This window comes from Lontra canadensis, unplaced genomic scaffold, assembly GCF_010015895.1.
Source record: "Lontra canadensis isolate GAN:19392208 unplaced genomic scaffold, GSC_riverotter_1.0 scaffold126, whole genome shotgun sequence".
NCBI lineage: Eukaryota > Metazoa > Chordata > Mammalia > Carnivora > Mustelidae > Lontra > Lontra canadensis.
In genome coordinates, this window is record NW_022631120.1 from 1796066 (window position 1) to 1810243 (window position 14178).

General features: G+C 42.7%; 1 protein-coding gene across 1 annotated transcript in view; it reads right to left on the minus strand.

Moving 5' to 3' along the window:
- Positions 1–681: 681 nt before the first annotated feature.
- The window catches only part of TRIM36 (tripartite motif containing 36), a 35514-nt gene continuing 22017 nt past the window's right edge, over positions 682–14178 (minus strand). The window contains exons 6-10 of the mRNA XM_032842243.1: positions 11969–12222; positions 11625–11749; positions 7358–7648; positions 3882–4179; positions 682–2308 (exon numbers count right to left, since the gene is read on the minus strand). Of these exons, the coding sequence (XP_032698134.1) occupies positions 1954–2308; positions 3882–4179; positions 7358–7648; positions 11625–11749; positions 11969–12222 (1323 nt within the window). The 3' untranslated portion in view covers positions 682–1953. The remainder of the gene's footprint in view (positions 2309–3881; positions 4180–7357; positions 7649–11624; positions 11750–11968; positions 12223–14178) is intronic.

The window sequence follows — 14178 nt, forward strand, 5'->3', positions numbered from 1 at the left end:
ACATGTATTTCAGTTTTTACTGAAAATGAAAGAATCCAGGAGAATGATTCTTATACAGCTCTACAAGGTTTTATGCACCTTTCCTATTCCTTTTAAGCTTTTAAAATGTCTACACGGTAGGGACGACTGGGTGGCTCAGTGGGTTAAAGCCTCTGCCTTCGGCTCAGGTCATGATCCCAGGGTCCTGGGATCGAGTCCCACATTGGGCTCTCTGCTCAGCAGGGAGTCTGCTTCCTCCTCTCTCTCTCTGCCTGCCTCTCTGCCTACTTGTGATCTCTGTCATATAAATAAATAAGAACTTTAAAAAAAAAATGTCTACACGGTATGTGCTTACACAGGCTTGAGACTCAAACCACACCACACACAGGGCTTTAGCAGCCCGAATGCACAATGACCCACGAACACTGCAGAAATTTAGTTAGCCTACGTCGTAAAGCGCTATTCATCGGTGGGAACCGAACAAGGCCTGCTCAATGCTGAACTTCACCGTGAGAGCTCCCACTTGCGCTGGTGACGAAAAAGCTAATTTGATGCTACCTGCCTGAGGGACAGATTCCCATTTAAAAATATGTATTAAAAACAAACAAACAAGGAAACCAGGTAAGGCCAAAGATTTGGGTTGGTCTATCAAAATAGGTCAAGAGCATTTCAAAACCATGAGTGCTAAAGTGTACAACAGTCTAGCTTCTGAGTATTTTAATGTCTAAAAAATACACAGTTTAAATTAAAAAAGCATCTAGGTAAGAGACAGCATTTAAAAATGAACATAACATTTCAATTAAAATATTAATTCTTCAAACAAGAGCTGTTAAAAGGGTACACAGTCACTATGATTTTTGTTATTATTCCTAAACAACCAGATTTGTCTTTTACTTACTTTTACAGACGCTTACTGCTAAACAATCGGCCACAGAAAACAACATCCAACTGACCAGTTACTTCACATTTTAGAATAATTTAATGACTTTAAAAATAAGTCGTGAACTTTCCAAACATGTAAACATAAACCAGGACAATTTAATATACAGTATCGGTGCCAAAAAGAAAATCATAAAATCACAGGACACGATAGGAGGGCAAAAGAACCAATATGCTAAATATCAGTGAATCTTCACTAATATTTGTAAAAAATAAATTATTTGATATAACTCATTTCATAGAGTAAGAAAAACTGAAGACAAATTTTATATGAAGTGACAAGTTTCAAGTGTTAGCCAAGAACTTTGTGTTTCCTGCAAAAAAACAAACAAACAAACAATGTTTAACTACACACAAAGGTGTGGGCATTACAGCTAAAGGAACTCTTTAAAATATCCTTAAAAATACAATTTTTAATCTTAAAAGAAAAAAAAAGCAGTATTCATTTTGCAGGGAATATACTCTGAAAATCGGTTATACACCTCAAAATACATAATCTTCCATTTAAATATACTACCCTTTCTCTGACCTTTTTAACCTATCTATACTTTTGTTCTCCTATGAAAAACATATGTGAGACACAAGCTAAGTACTAATTTCCACCCATAAGGCATCTAAAAAGTATCTTAAGACATGAACATGATACAAAATGAAAAAATCGAACACCAAAGAAATGTAATAATAAATACTTTTGTATCCCTTCCCTCCCCCCAAAGAAAGACATGTAAGTGTCAGCAACAGGGCTGACATAAATAAATTAGATTTCCTGTTCATAAAAAAAGACAGACAATCCAGTTAGAGAGTTAACCATTTCAGAGTTAATTAACCAGGAGGGTCTTTACTCCCATGGCTTGTGAAAGGCAGGACGACGACAGGAAGAGGCAGAACCTTTTAGGTTTTCCGACCTAAGAGGAAACACGCACAAAAACCACTGTGATCACAGACTACTTAGAGGATATGTAATTAGTTACGAAGGTTAACACCAAGGCATTATTCTGCTCCCCTTTCTACCCTAAGTCACGTCAGATGCTTAAACTACATGTGCTCTTGGTATTCTCGGTATTTTGCCGTGATGGGTTCCTCCAGCTGGACTCCCCCGCTGCCCATTAAGGCAAATGCTGGGTACATGGTGTGTGAGCAGTCCACCTGGCGCTCGTAAAGGCATTTCATGTGATCCATGTCATAGAAAGCCACTCTGCCTTTGTCATAGTCAAGGAAAATCCCTATACTCGTGGGCATGGGGAGAACTCTGTTCTCAGGCTCGTTGGCAGACGTGGCTGACTTGGGTATGAAAAACTTCTTCATGCCGATGGTGACCAGTGTGAACGGCTGTGAGGAGTCAAAGCAGGCGTCTTCACTTCCGCTGTCATGGCCACTGTCTTGCTCGTATCTGGAACGAAACGCATGGAGTCTTAGCTGGGGCGCCAAGCCACAGGCCTTCGGGGGGCCTCCAAACGGTTTCACGCAATGATATGCATCGCTTTCAAATTAAACCGTACACCAAAAACTTTTATTAAGACACAGATCAGTTAAAAACATGACGACTACACATGGCCATTTAGAGTGATACCAGAGACTCAGCCCGAAATTCTTTGTCATGAACGATCATAAAATGTCCATATATATATATACCTGCAGATGAGAATAATAATAAAACCCTATAAAATAGTTCAGGACTCTGGCCTCTCAGAACTGAAGTGCAGGAGGGGTGCCTAGCTGGCTCAGACTTTTGTTTCCGGCTCATGAGTTCAAGCCCCACACTGGGTGTAGAGATTGCTTAAAATAAGTAATAACAGAAGGAAAAAATGGAAGGGAATGGTCAGATTAAATATTCATAGCACATAATCATACATAAAAAGTACATATATATATAAAACCAAGATGTGTGCCCTAACACAAGGAATTGGCAAATTCAAGTAAAATACACGGGCAATGCAAAACAATGCAGGAGAAAAAGTCATGTTTCATGGTCCTAAGAACCCTCATTCTGGACTGGGATTTCTACACGGTTCTATGAGGCAAGCAAACAAGAATGAGGGGTTTTTTCCCCCAACAAATATAGAACAGTAGCAGCTTATATAAATTTTGGATACAAAGGTCCTTCCATTTTCTTCCCAGGCAGAGTTCACTTCTTACATATTTGTGATTATGGTACATTGACACTTTTAATTGGATTTTTTCACTTCTAATATTTCTGATGTTATAAACTTTTTAAAGATTATGAATGCCAATTTTCTATCAATATTCTAGGTCTATGGCATTATGTTTAACTGACCATGTCCCAATTTCTGTTTTCATCGTTTTGTCTTTTTTTCACCCTTGAGCAAAAAGCTCTTCCTATCAACTCCAATTATTAATTTGGGATTCTGTTCACACAAGTGATCAAAAATGGACTGTGTGGGCTAGTAGACCTTATCCCATCTGAAACAACAAAACCATACCATCTCGGTTCAATCACCCATCTCTTAAGAAACTGGAAGTCTCTGATATGGAAACCCACGTCCCATCACTCAATGTTGTAAAATCCTTACAGGGGACTTTGAAGAAAACTGTGCCCCGTAACAAAAGAACGACTTCCTATCTGTTCTGAAGTATGGCCATCAGAAGCACTTCACCATGCACTTGAGTAGCACTGACCACAGAAACAAAGCAGCAAGGTAGCGGAGATGAAAACCTTTTGAAATTTCAAAGTGCAAAGCACAGTCCAGAGGTATCCAGAACAGACTCACCTCCTCACAGCACCAAAAGGAATTGCTGAATTGCAATTCTCACTGTGGAAATACAAGACAACCCAACCCCTTTCCTCAGCCAGCCACCGACCCGCAGCCAAAGCACCAGGGTCGAAGGAAAGCACTCGGACCGCGGTAAGTAAACCCAGGCGGACTTCCTGGCTTGCCTTGCACGTGACAAGGCTGTTTACCTGCAGAAGGATTCTCGAGCCCTAGACCGGTAAGACGACCTACCTTGGACTAACTGCATCCCGGGGAGAACGGAGCCATTCCTGCAGTTTATCACTGGAAGCGACGCCTGCCTTGACCAGGTAGGAATACGGCTCCACACGGAAGGCCCAGAAGTGCTTCCCCTTGGTAATTCCAACGTCTCCGATGATGTAGTCCAGGCTCGTGTAATAACCCACTTGGATGCGATCTGCCGCGAGCAGGAGATTAAACCCGGCTCGGCTCTCCACGCGGTCTCTCTTCAAGTTCAGCAGGAGGTGTTCATTATTGTAGCCACATTTTTCATCAAAGAGGAAACTGAAAACTGTGGAGAGAGCTTGGAATTAGTCTGATGACTACGTGTTAGGGTTTCTGTAATTGGCAGTTCGATCTGGTCTTGAACCAGAAAGGACTGAAACGAGCCGAGAGGGGATAGTTCACACTGCCCTCAACAAACTGGGACAAACCAACGTCCTGACCGGGAGATCACCTCCAGGAGAATCTCTCCATCCAAACGTGCTCAGAAATGTTGGATGGCAGGGACGCCTGGGTGGCTCAGTGGGTTAAAGCCTCTGCCTTCGGCTCAGGTCATGATCCCAGGGTCCTGGGATCGAGCCCCACATCAGGCTCTCTGCTCAGCAGGGAGCCTGCTTCCCTTCCTCTCTCTCTCTGCCTCTCTGTGAGCTCTGTCAAATAAATAAATAAAATTAAAAAAAAGAAAAAAAAGAAATGTCGGACGGCAGAAGCAAGCATTTTAAGTGTATGAGAAAACCTACCGATGGGGTTCCTTGCAAGAGACAGAGCAGATCTCTTCTGAATGTTTTACACTACTAGATCTGTCCCTTTGCTCAAAATAAGGGACTGTTCATTTTCGTAATTATCTGTACATTTTCCTAAACATGCATTCCACGTTCTATAGATTTGGAAAACATTACCTATTCTACTGGGGGCTTTTCCTTATCAATCAACATGGCAGAGATGAGACACAGGGCATGATGTTTAAAAAAAAAAAAAAAAGGCAAAGGTCTGGGGTTTAGAGAGATGAGTTTTAATTCCTGCTTAAGGATTTAAAAATTTGATTTCCTCCACTAAGGGATGGACATAATGCCACTCTTCTAAGTCTCTATCAACTCAAATATATGAAGCAGGACATTGGCTGTTAGCCCCGAAGTAGAAACAACTCAAATGTCCATCAACACAGGAATGGATAAAGAAAATGTGGTCTATCCATACAACTGAATAGTATTCCACCTAAAAAAAAGGCAAGGAAATTCTGCTACGTGCTGCAACACGGATGAAGCCCCAAATACACCAGGAACAGAAGGATTAGATCATTCACTTCTGTGAGATACAGGAGAATTCACAGAGGCAGAGAGTGGAAAAGAGGTTCCCAGGCTCTGTGGGAAGAAGGAATGGCAAGTTGGTGTTTAATGAGCAGAGAGTTCTGTGTGGAAAAAAATAAAGCTGTTCTAGAGCTGTGTGGTGGTGGCCACCCAACAGGGTAATGTACTTAGTGTCACTGATCTGTACCCTTAAAAATGGTTAAAATGGTCATTTTTAACTATATCACATACCATAATTTTTTAAAAAATGTCTACTAGCAAGCTAAAGCCGTTCTCCGTTTACAGGCTGACCAATCTTCCTGGTAATGCTTACTGTCCTGCCGTGACCATTCCTGCTTCCGGTCCATCTCAAGTGTCTCCTGGTTTACAAAAAAATGTATTTGATTGGTCACCCCATTCACACGGCTTCTCTCAGAGAAAAGCAAGTCAGCTTTGGGAGCACCCAGCTGGCTCAGTTAGCAGAGCGTGTGACTCTCAATCTTGGGGTTGAGAGTTCAAACCCCACATTGGGTGTCGATTTACTTAAAAACAAAATTAAAAGGGCACCTGGGTGGCTCAGTGGGTTAATACCTCTGTCTTTGGCTCAGGTCATAATCTCAGGGTTCTGCGATTGAACCCACATCTCCCTCTCTCTCTGCCTATGATCTCTGTCAAATAAATAAATTTTTTTAATTAAAAAAAAAAAAGAAGGTAAGTTGGAACATGTCGTTTCTTCCTTCCCTGTCCACCACATATGTTCCCCCAAAATAGCAGCTACTTCCAGGTTTCTAATTCCACTTTGAGTCAGAGAGCAGAGAAAAGAAAGGGGAAACTACATATGGTAAAATATCACTTAGTACTTACAAATCCATCCTCAAACTCTCTTATTGGATTTTATTCAAATTCAAGATGAACAATGTTAGCCAACCCTGATCTGTATCTGAATTCTAATTTCTTTTTTTTTTTAAACTAGCCACAATGGGGGGCGCCTGGGTGGCTCAGTGTTTAGCCTCTGCCTTCGGCTCGGGTCATGATCTCAGGGTCCTGGGATCGAGCCCTGCATCGGGCTCTCTGCTCAGCGGGGAGCCTGCTTCCTCCTCTCTCTCTGCCTGCCTCTCTGCCTACTTGTGATCTCTGTCAAACAAATAAATAAATAAATAAAACTTTAAAAAAAAATAAACTGGCCACAATGGGCATGAAAAACACGCAGTGGAGTGTACACTTTGGACAAAAGGGGAAGGAAAGACAAGGGTGTATGAAATACGGGCTCGTGAGCCACTGAACTGGGGCGGGGGGAGGGGGCAGCAGGGTCTAAAGACCAACTGGAGGAAGCTCCAAGGCAGCGACCAATAGGCCCAAATGTTCTCCTGCTACACACAGCAGTACAACTTTGCTCCTGGATCACTCGTCCATGGAGATGCTACAGGCGGCACCGGACCTGGTGATTCTCATTCTGGAAAAATCTACAGGAGCTCCATGAGCTGCAGCAGTTCTGACTCTGAAGGTGGGGGAGGGGGCTGCAAAAGGGGAGCTTTTGGGGGGCAGGGGGAGGTGCAGCTTCCACTTGGTTCTAACATTTGTCCTCCAACCCCGTGCATGTGGGGAATCACTGAGTTGCTGAGAAAAAATCCGGGGGCCCCTGGGTGGCTCAGTGGGTTAAGCCCACCTCTCTACCTGCTTGTGATTTCTGTCTGTCAAATAAATAAAATCTTAAAAAAAAAAAAAAAAAAGAAAGAAAGAAAAGATCCGGACAAGTCAGAAGGAGCTTAATCACAACAATATTTCATAACAATAATTTTTTAAAAATCTACCTAGATCTATGTTGTAGAGTTTCCTATATACTCACCAAAAATACAGAACTCTACTACTTAAAACTCGTGAGGTAGCATCTGTGCGCTTTTAATCTCAAATTAGTAGCCCTGCTCAGTCGAAGTTCTTCATGTTCTCTATCTATGTCAGGCCAAATTCTAATCCTGTTCCCAGGCTACCTGGTGAAATTCAAGCATGCGGTTTCTTCCTAAACCTACCTGGGGATAAAATCAGTTTTCTAGAATTTTTTTTTTTTTTTTAAACAAACGAATGCTGGTTTTACTGTGGATCTAGACAGAGAGCTGGTGCGGTTATTTTTTATTCAGGTCTCCTCAGACTCCAAGGCTTTCTGATCCCCCACATTCACACTACCTGGAGCCGGCGGGGTATGAAGAATCAGCTCCCTGCTGCAAGGACTGCAGATGGAGCCCTTGTAGGCTCTCACTCTGAAAGCATAGTTACAATTGCTTTCCAGGTCTGAGATCACTTTGCTGGTGCCGCAGACTTCTATCTCGTTCCAAGACAGCATTTCTTCATCTCTATTAATCTTCCGATACTCAAGGACGTAGCTATCCGCTTTATCCTTTTCGGGATGGTACCAGTTGATCAGAACATTGTTATACACTTTGCTCTGTTCCTCGTTGATCTCCGGCACGTCTATGCCTGAAAGCAGCAACATACGAAAGGTGGTAAAATCACAGTGTTTCACAACCTGCATGCCCCTCCGTAAAAATGATATACCGACAAATAACTTTAATCGTTTCTGCATGGTCCAAGAATTTTCCTCTTTTTTCTAAGCTTTTATTTATTGGTCAGCAGGAGAGGGAGCGAGCACAAGCAGGGGGAGCAGCAGGCAAAGGGAGAATAAGGCTCCCTGCTGAGCAGGGAGCCGGATGCGAACCCATCCCAGGATCCTGGGATCGAGACCAGAGCCAAAGTCAGATGCTTACCCAGGTGCCCTGGTCCAAGAATTTTCTGAATCTGTAATGCTGTGTTTAAGAAAAGGACCAATTCTGGCAATGTGTGACAACAGGGACGGGCCCTATGGACATGCAAACTGAAATACGCCAGACACAGACACCTACGCTGACCACACGATCCCACTTCTATGAGGAATCTCAAAGAGCCCAATTCACAAAATCAAAGACTGGAATGCAGACTGCTGGGGGCTGGAGGAAGGAGCAACAAGCAGTTATTAATCAAGAGGCATAAATTATCAGTCAAGCAAGACGAAGATGCTCTAGAGAAAACTCAGTACAACATCGTACTCAGAGTCAATGACGCTGTGTTCCACCCTTCAAATTAAAATAACAGATTTCAAGTTACGTGCTCTTACCACAAAATTGAAAATGAAAAAGAATAAGCACAAAAGACTTTTAAAGGTATATTTAAGGTTCATACTTGAAAGGAAGGAGAACGACAGAGAAGACGAAAAAAGATTCAGTAGCAGCTTTACGTGTTACATTCATTCTGAAACACCGTAAATTGAAGTTTTTAAACCATCTGCATTTCCATTTCCACCTACTAAGTAACAACACTGGACTTGAAATTGTTAATCTGTGTCCTCCTGGAATTATTTTAATAAATACTTTCAACTCTAAGTTTGGCCAGTCTGACGAAGTTCAATGAAGCTTCCATGATTTTCTTCCAGATTGTGTTCCAAAGAGTTGCAAAATGATTTAAGTTAATTTTTCTTGGCATAAACATGATAGTTATTTTTTATTTAAAAAATCAGGAACTATATATAACACACTTGAAGCAACTCAAAGATACTCAGTGTAATACTTTTGTGCAGATTCTCCCCCTGGCACCCCATGCCATGGCTGTATCAATACGTATATAACAATGATCAGAACTCGGTTTCCAGTTTTTCATGAAAAATACGAGACAAAAGTATCGTAGCTAAGCCTGCATGCATATGCAGGATCCCTTCCATAGAAGAATTCCAGTAAGCTTAACAGCTTAGGATAAGCTAGCAAAGTCTCTCTCTCTCTCTCTCTCTCTCTCTCTCTCTCACACACACACACACACACACACACACCCCACACACATTTCTATCAAATCAGAGCCTCTCCCAGAAACATACGAGCAATGCAGAAGCCCGTCTGGGTATGGAACGTTTGTGCAACCGGAAGTTACAGAGCCATAATGAGATCTGGAAAGTCATTCAAAATACATTGGGGTGGGGGGGGGGGCAAAATAACATGAGTAGTACAGACCCCCACCCATACCCCCCCTTACTAAAAAACATGTGCATGCAGGGAACAATGAGACCATTGAGTAGTCAGGAGCTGGGGAATGACTTTCCCGTCACCCATCCACCCCCTGGTTCTTTGTCAGACACTGGTCCAACCCAAGATTCCCAACCATCAACATCCTCTTTCCAAGGACTATTTTGGGACCCCTAGGGCAGAGAGGACCTTGTTCTCCTAAGTAAACCAGCTCATGTATGAAAAACAATTCAAGTCTACCTTCTGGAAAAAGGGAGACTACAGTACCTGAAGCAGAATTAGCATTTGAAAGAGTAACAAATATGTATTTAAAAAAAGAAGAGCCTTATAATAAAAATAAACATACCAGGGTGCCTGGGGATCTCAGTCAGTTGAGCGTCTGACTCTTGATTTTGGCTCAGATCATGGTCTCGGGGTCCTGGGATCAACCCCTGCATCGGGCTCCACACACAGCACAAAGTCTACTTGAGGGTTCTTTCTCTCTCCCTCTCCTGTCCCCCACCAACCCCCACTTACAAGTGCTCTAAAAATAAATAAATAAATCTTTAAAAAAAAGATAAGCACATATCTGAAAGGAGATTCAAATATAGATTTGAAAGAAATGAGGTCAGAGTAATCATCCTTCAGTTTTTAACTTTAAAACTTCTTCTTTTAGGTAGGCCCCATGCCCAGTGTAAGGCTTGAACTCACAACTCTGAAGTGAAGACCTAAGTTCAAGAGCCAGATGCCCTACTGACTAAGCCACCCACCCAGACACCCGTAGAATTTCTAACCTTTTTTTTTAAGATTTTTTTTTTGTTAGAGAGAGAGATCACAAGTAGGCAGAGAGGCGGGCAGAGAGAGAGAGAGAGGGAAGCCGGCTCCCCACTGAGCAGGGAGCTCTATGTGGGGCTCGATCCCAGGACCCTGAGATCATGACGTGAGCCAAAGGCAGAGGCCCAACCTACTGAGCCACCATACGCCCCTAGAATTTGTAACTTTAAAGATTTTATTTATTTATTTGACAGACAGAGATCACAAGTAAGCAGAGAGGCAGGCAGAGAGAGGAGGAAGCAGGCTCCCTGCAGAGCAGACAGCCCGATGTGGGGCTCAATCCCAGGACCCTGGGATCATGACCTGAGCCGAAGGCAGAGGCTTTAACCCACTGAGCCACCCAGGCGCCCCTAGAATTTGTAACTTTAAATAAGACAAACTTCCTTCAGGTGACTGTCCAAATCCACACATCTGTAACTACACAGTCATCAACCTGTAAGTATTCCACTGTAGGGACCGTAACTGCTCACCGTCACTAGAAGAGAGATCGTGGGGGAGACATGAACAAGGCAAGGAGGGGAAAGGAAGGGAAGACCTCCCCACTGGAGAACAACAAAACACCATCGTGAGGGTGTGTTACAGCCTCAAAATGTGGATGCCCCAGTTCTAATCCCCAGTACTTCAGAATGTGACTGTATTTGGAGAAAGAGTCTTTATAGACGTAATTAAGTTAAAGTGAAGTCATGAAGATGGGAACTAATCCACCAGGACCAGCATGACTGGAATCCTTACGGGCAGAAATTGAGACAGACGTGTAACGAAGACTGCGGAAGGCCGCCATCAGCAAGCCCAGGAGAGCAGCCTCAGAAGGAACCAACTCTGCCAGCACCTTGACCTCCGACTCCGAGCCTCCAGAACTGAAGAAAATACCTTTCTGCTGTTCAAGGCACGCAGTCCATGCTGTTTTGTTTCAGCAGCCCTCATGAGCTGATACGGCCAGGTAAATACTTAAAACCTCTCAGAGTCCGTTTTCACCTGGAGACATCATTTCTAGGTTTCTGCCCTAGAGAAACTCATACAGGTGTGCACAAGTGAATATGACAAAGACGTTCAACACAGCAACAGGGAAAAAACAAATGGTCTCTCGGTAGGGAAATGATTTCTATATGAACTACTATGAGCAGCTAAAATACAGCTTTAAACCAGAACTCTTTGAGCATCAAACATCTTAAACTTCATTTTTTGGAAAAACAACTCACAAAAAGGATACACATGCAATCTGATGCCATTTATTCAATGTGGGTTTTTTTTTTAATTTTTATTGATTTATTTGAGAGAGCAAGCACGCACACAAGCTTCAGAGGGAGGAGAGGCAGAGGAAAAGGGAGAAGCAGACTCCCCGCTGAGCAGGGAGCCGGACGCGGAACTCGAACCCAGGACCCCCAGCTCACGACCTGAGCCAAAGGCAGACGCTTCACCGACTGAGCCACCCAGGCGCCCCATATGATGTTTAAAAACCACACAAACCAGAAGAATTACACTCTGTGCATTAAAAACATGGTTCTCCGTGCTGCCAAACCAAAGAGCGGGTTTTTCCCGTGTATTGCGAATTCCCATGACAAGAGTGAGCAGCTTTGGCCGTCACCGAAACTTACCGCTAGAGAAAAAGGACAATTCTCCAAGAAGTTCTGTTTGTTTCGATGTGTTCACAACATAGTCTTCAAAGGACGTCTGAGCCGCGGGTCTAAAGCTCTTCAGAGATTCCGTGGCTTTCTGTATTCTGCGGGCAGATCGTTTATACAGAAACAACTCCGTAAAAGGTCCATCAGACTAAACATGTGCGATGTGATTAGCCAAAAAAGGGCCGCTCAGTGTTTGGGTTTTAAGAGTGCGGTGAGAGTGTCCGCACAGAGCACAGCATTAGGAAGCCCCGGGAGCTCCAGCTGGAACAGAGTAGCCATGAAGGCCACTGCCAAGGAGATTCTAAACTCAAACATACCTGAGGTGGAGCTGTTTGGCCGTCTGTACAAAACAGGACTGATCCGTCTCCTTAAGCACTTCTTGGGCGTAGCCCACAAGCCCATTGTTCTCTAGAAGTCCCTGGTATTCCTCCACTTGAGTCTGAAATTTGTCTAATCTTAGTTTCTTAGATGCATCAATCGCTTTCAAAACAGATGATTTCCTCTCTTCTAGAATTTCAAAGAGCTTTTCAAAATGTGTGACTGCTTCTTCTTTGGCTCTCTCTCCATTACACTATTATAAAACAGGCACAAGGGTTATATTACCTCACCTGCTAAATCCACATGTCTTTTCTCCAAATAACCAAAATTTAATCTGGTCTGACTCTGGTATTTTCAGAACAATAGTCTGGCATTGAACGCCCTGCGCAAGGAACGATCGCCAACTTTTGGTGAGACGTACTTTGTAACTGCAGGACACTTTTCCCCAGCTTTCATCTCCCTAGTGCACCAATCAACAATTAAATAAGGAAACAACCTTCAACATGGACACAGAGGAACCTGAGGCAGGAATTAACTGATTTAACCCAAGACAATGTACCACACAATTCTGGAGTTTTTCATTCATTTCTAATTCGGGCAACGTTTGACCCTTTCTACCCTCTTCCAATTTTTTTAAGAAAACTTAAATCGCAGCATGAAACTCAGAAAAATGACATCTTTTACTAAGATATAAAAATGTAACTCTTCTCTTCAAATTAATATAACTTAATTAGAATTAAATCCTTTGTGACTTTAGGCAAATTATTTAACTTCTGTTATATCTTGAGTTTTTCTCTTCTGAAAGCTGGGGATAAGAGGATCCACTCAGGTTTTTTAAGATTGGTAAAGATTATTTACATAACGGGCGCCTGGGTGCCTCAGTGGGTTAAGCCTCTGCCTTCGTTTCAGGTCAAGATCCCAGGGTCTGGGATCGAGCCCTGCTCTCTGCTCAGCAGGGAGCCTGCTTTCCCTTCTCTCTCTGCCTGCTTCTCTCCCTACTTGTGACATCTCTATCAGATAAATAAATAAGATCTTGGAAGAAAAAAAAAAAAAAAGATTTACATAAAATGCCAACAACAAGGGCATAGACTTTGTACACAGAACGATTATACTCACTGCACACGCAGCCCTTCGTCTACTTGGTCATAAAACGGTCCTATCTGTAGAGCTTATGGAACATTTCTGAACATCCATAAATCAGAGACCAACACGATTTTGAAAATAGGACCAGCAGAGCACACACATGCATTCATCATTACAGACCCATAAGCAGCAGCCAAGAGGAAAAAAAAAAATGTCTTCAAACACATTCTTAAAAGCTGACAACATATGGAAGAAGATCATTGTGTACTTTCCAATGGCTTCTGGCCAACATTTCTAATGAAAGGCAATTTTTTGCAGACTCCCCTCTGTTTCCTAAACCAACAGGCAGAAATTTTTGTAAAGGGTGGGCAGGAGGGAAGAAAGAAGGGGGACAGAGGTTGGTGACATTTTGGTAGTATTTCAGTGATAAATTACAGCATTAAACTCAAAAGACCAATTACATGTAGGTAAAAAGGGGGAATTTTTTTTTTCCAGCTAAGCGTAATTATAGAATAAAAGGACAGTGTCACAGTCCTCACGGAGTCAAAGTCAAGAATGCAGACCATTTCTTCCAAGTATAGGAGATTCCTGCTGATAAGCTCACAAATGTAGCTTCAGAGAAAAGGACACAAAGAAGCTAAGTACTTTCTCCAGGAGCCCAAGGACTCAGTGTCTGCATGAACAGCTCATGTGAATCACCAGCTCTGCAACCAGTCCTGGGGCTCCCTTATTTCAGAGGTCAGGGCGGCACGACTGAGGACCAGGAGTGAAACAAACCTTCAATGACCCAAGATACGATCCCCTGAAGCAGCGGATGATACCGCCCTCATAGAGTGGGTCATCAGACAAAAATGAGAAAAACAAAATCCCGCTTTTCAAGCACATGGAAAAACAACTTACTCAGGGTGGTTAATGCAATCGGTGAGTATCAGAAAAAGAGTAAAACAAAAGCAGTGCTGGCGATCTGGTGCTAATTTGCAGAACATCTCAATTTCTTTAACCCATTTTGGGAAATGAAATTAATTTCTTGAAATAAAATTTCAAAAAAGTCTCTTACTAGCCCAGATACAATTTTCTCCCTTTTTTTAACTGAAGTATAATATACACACAGAAAAATGTATATGTG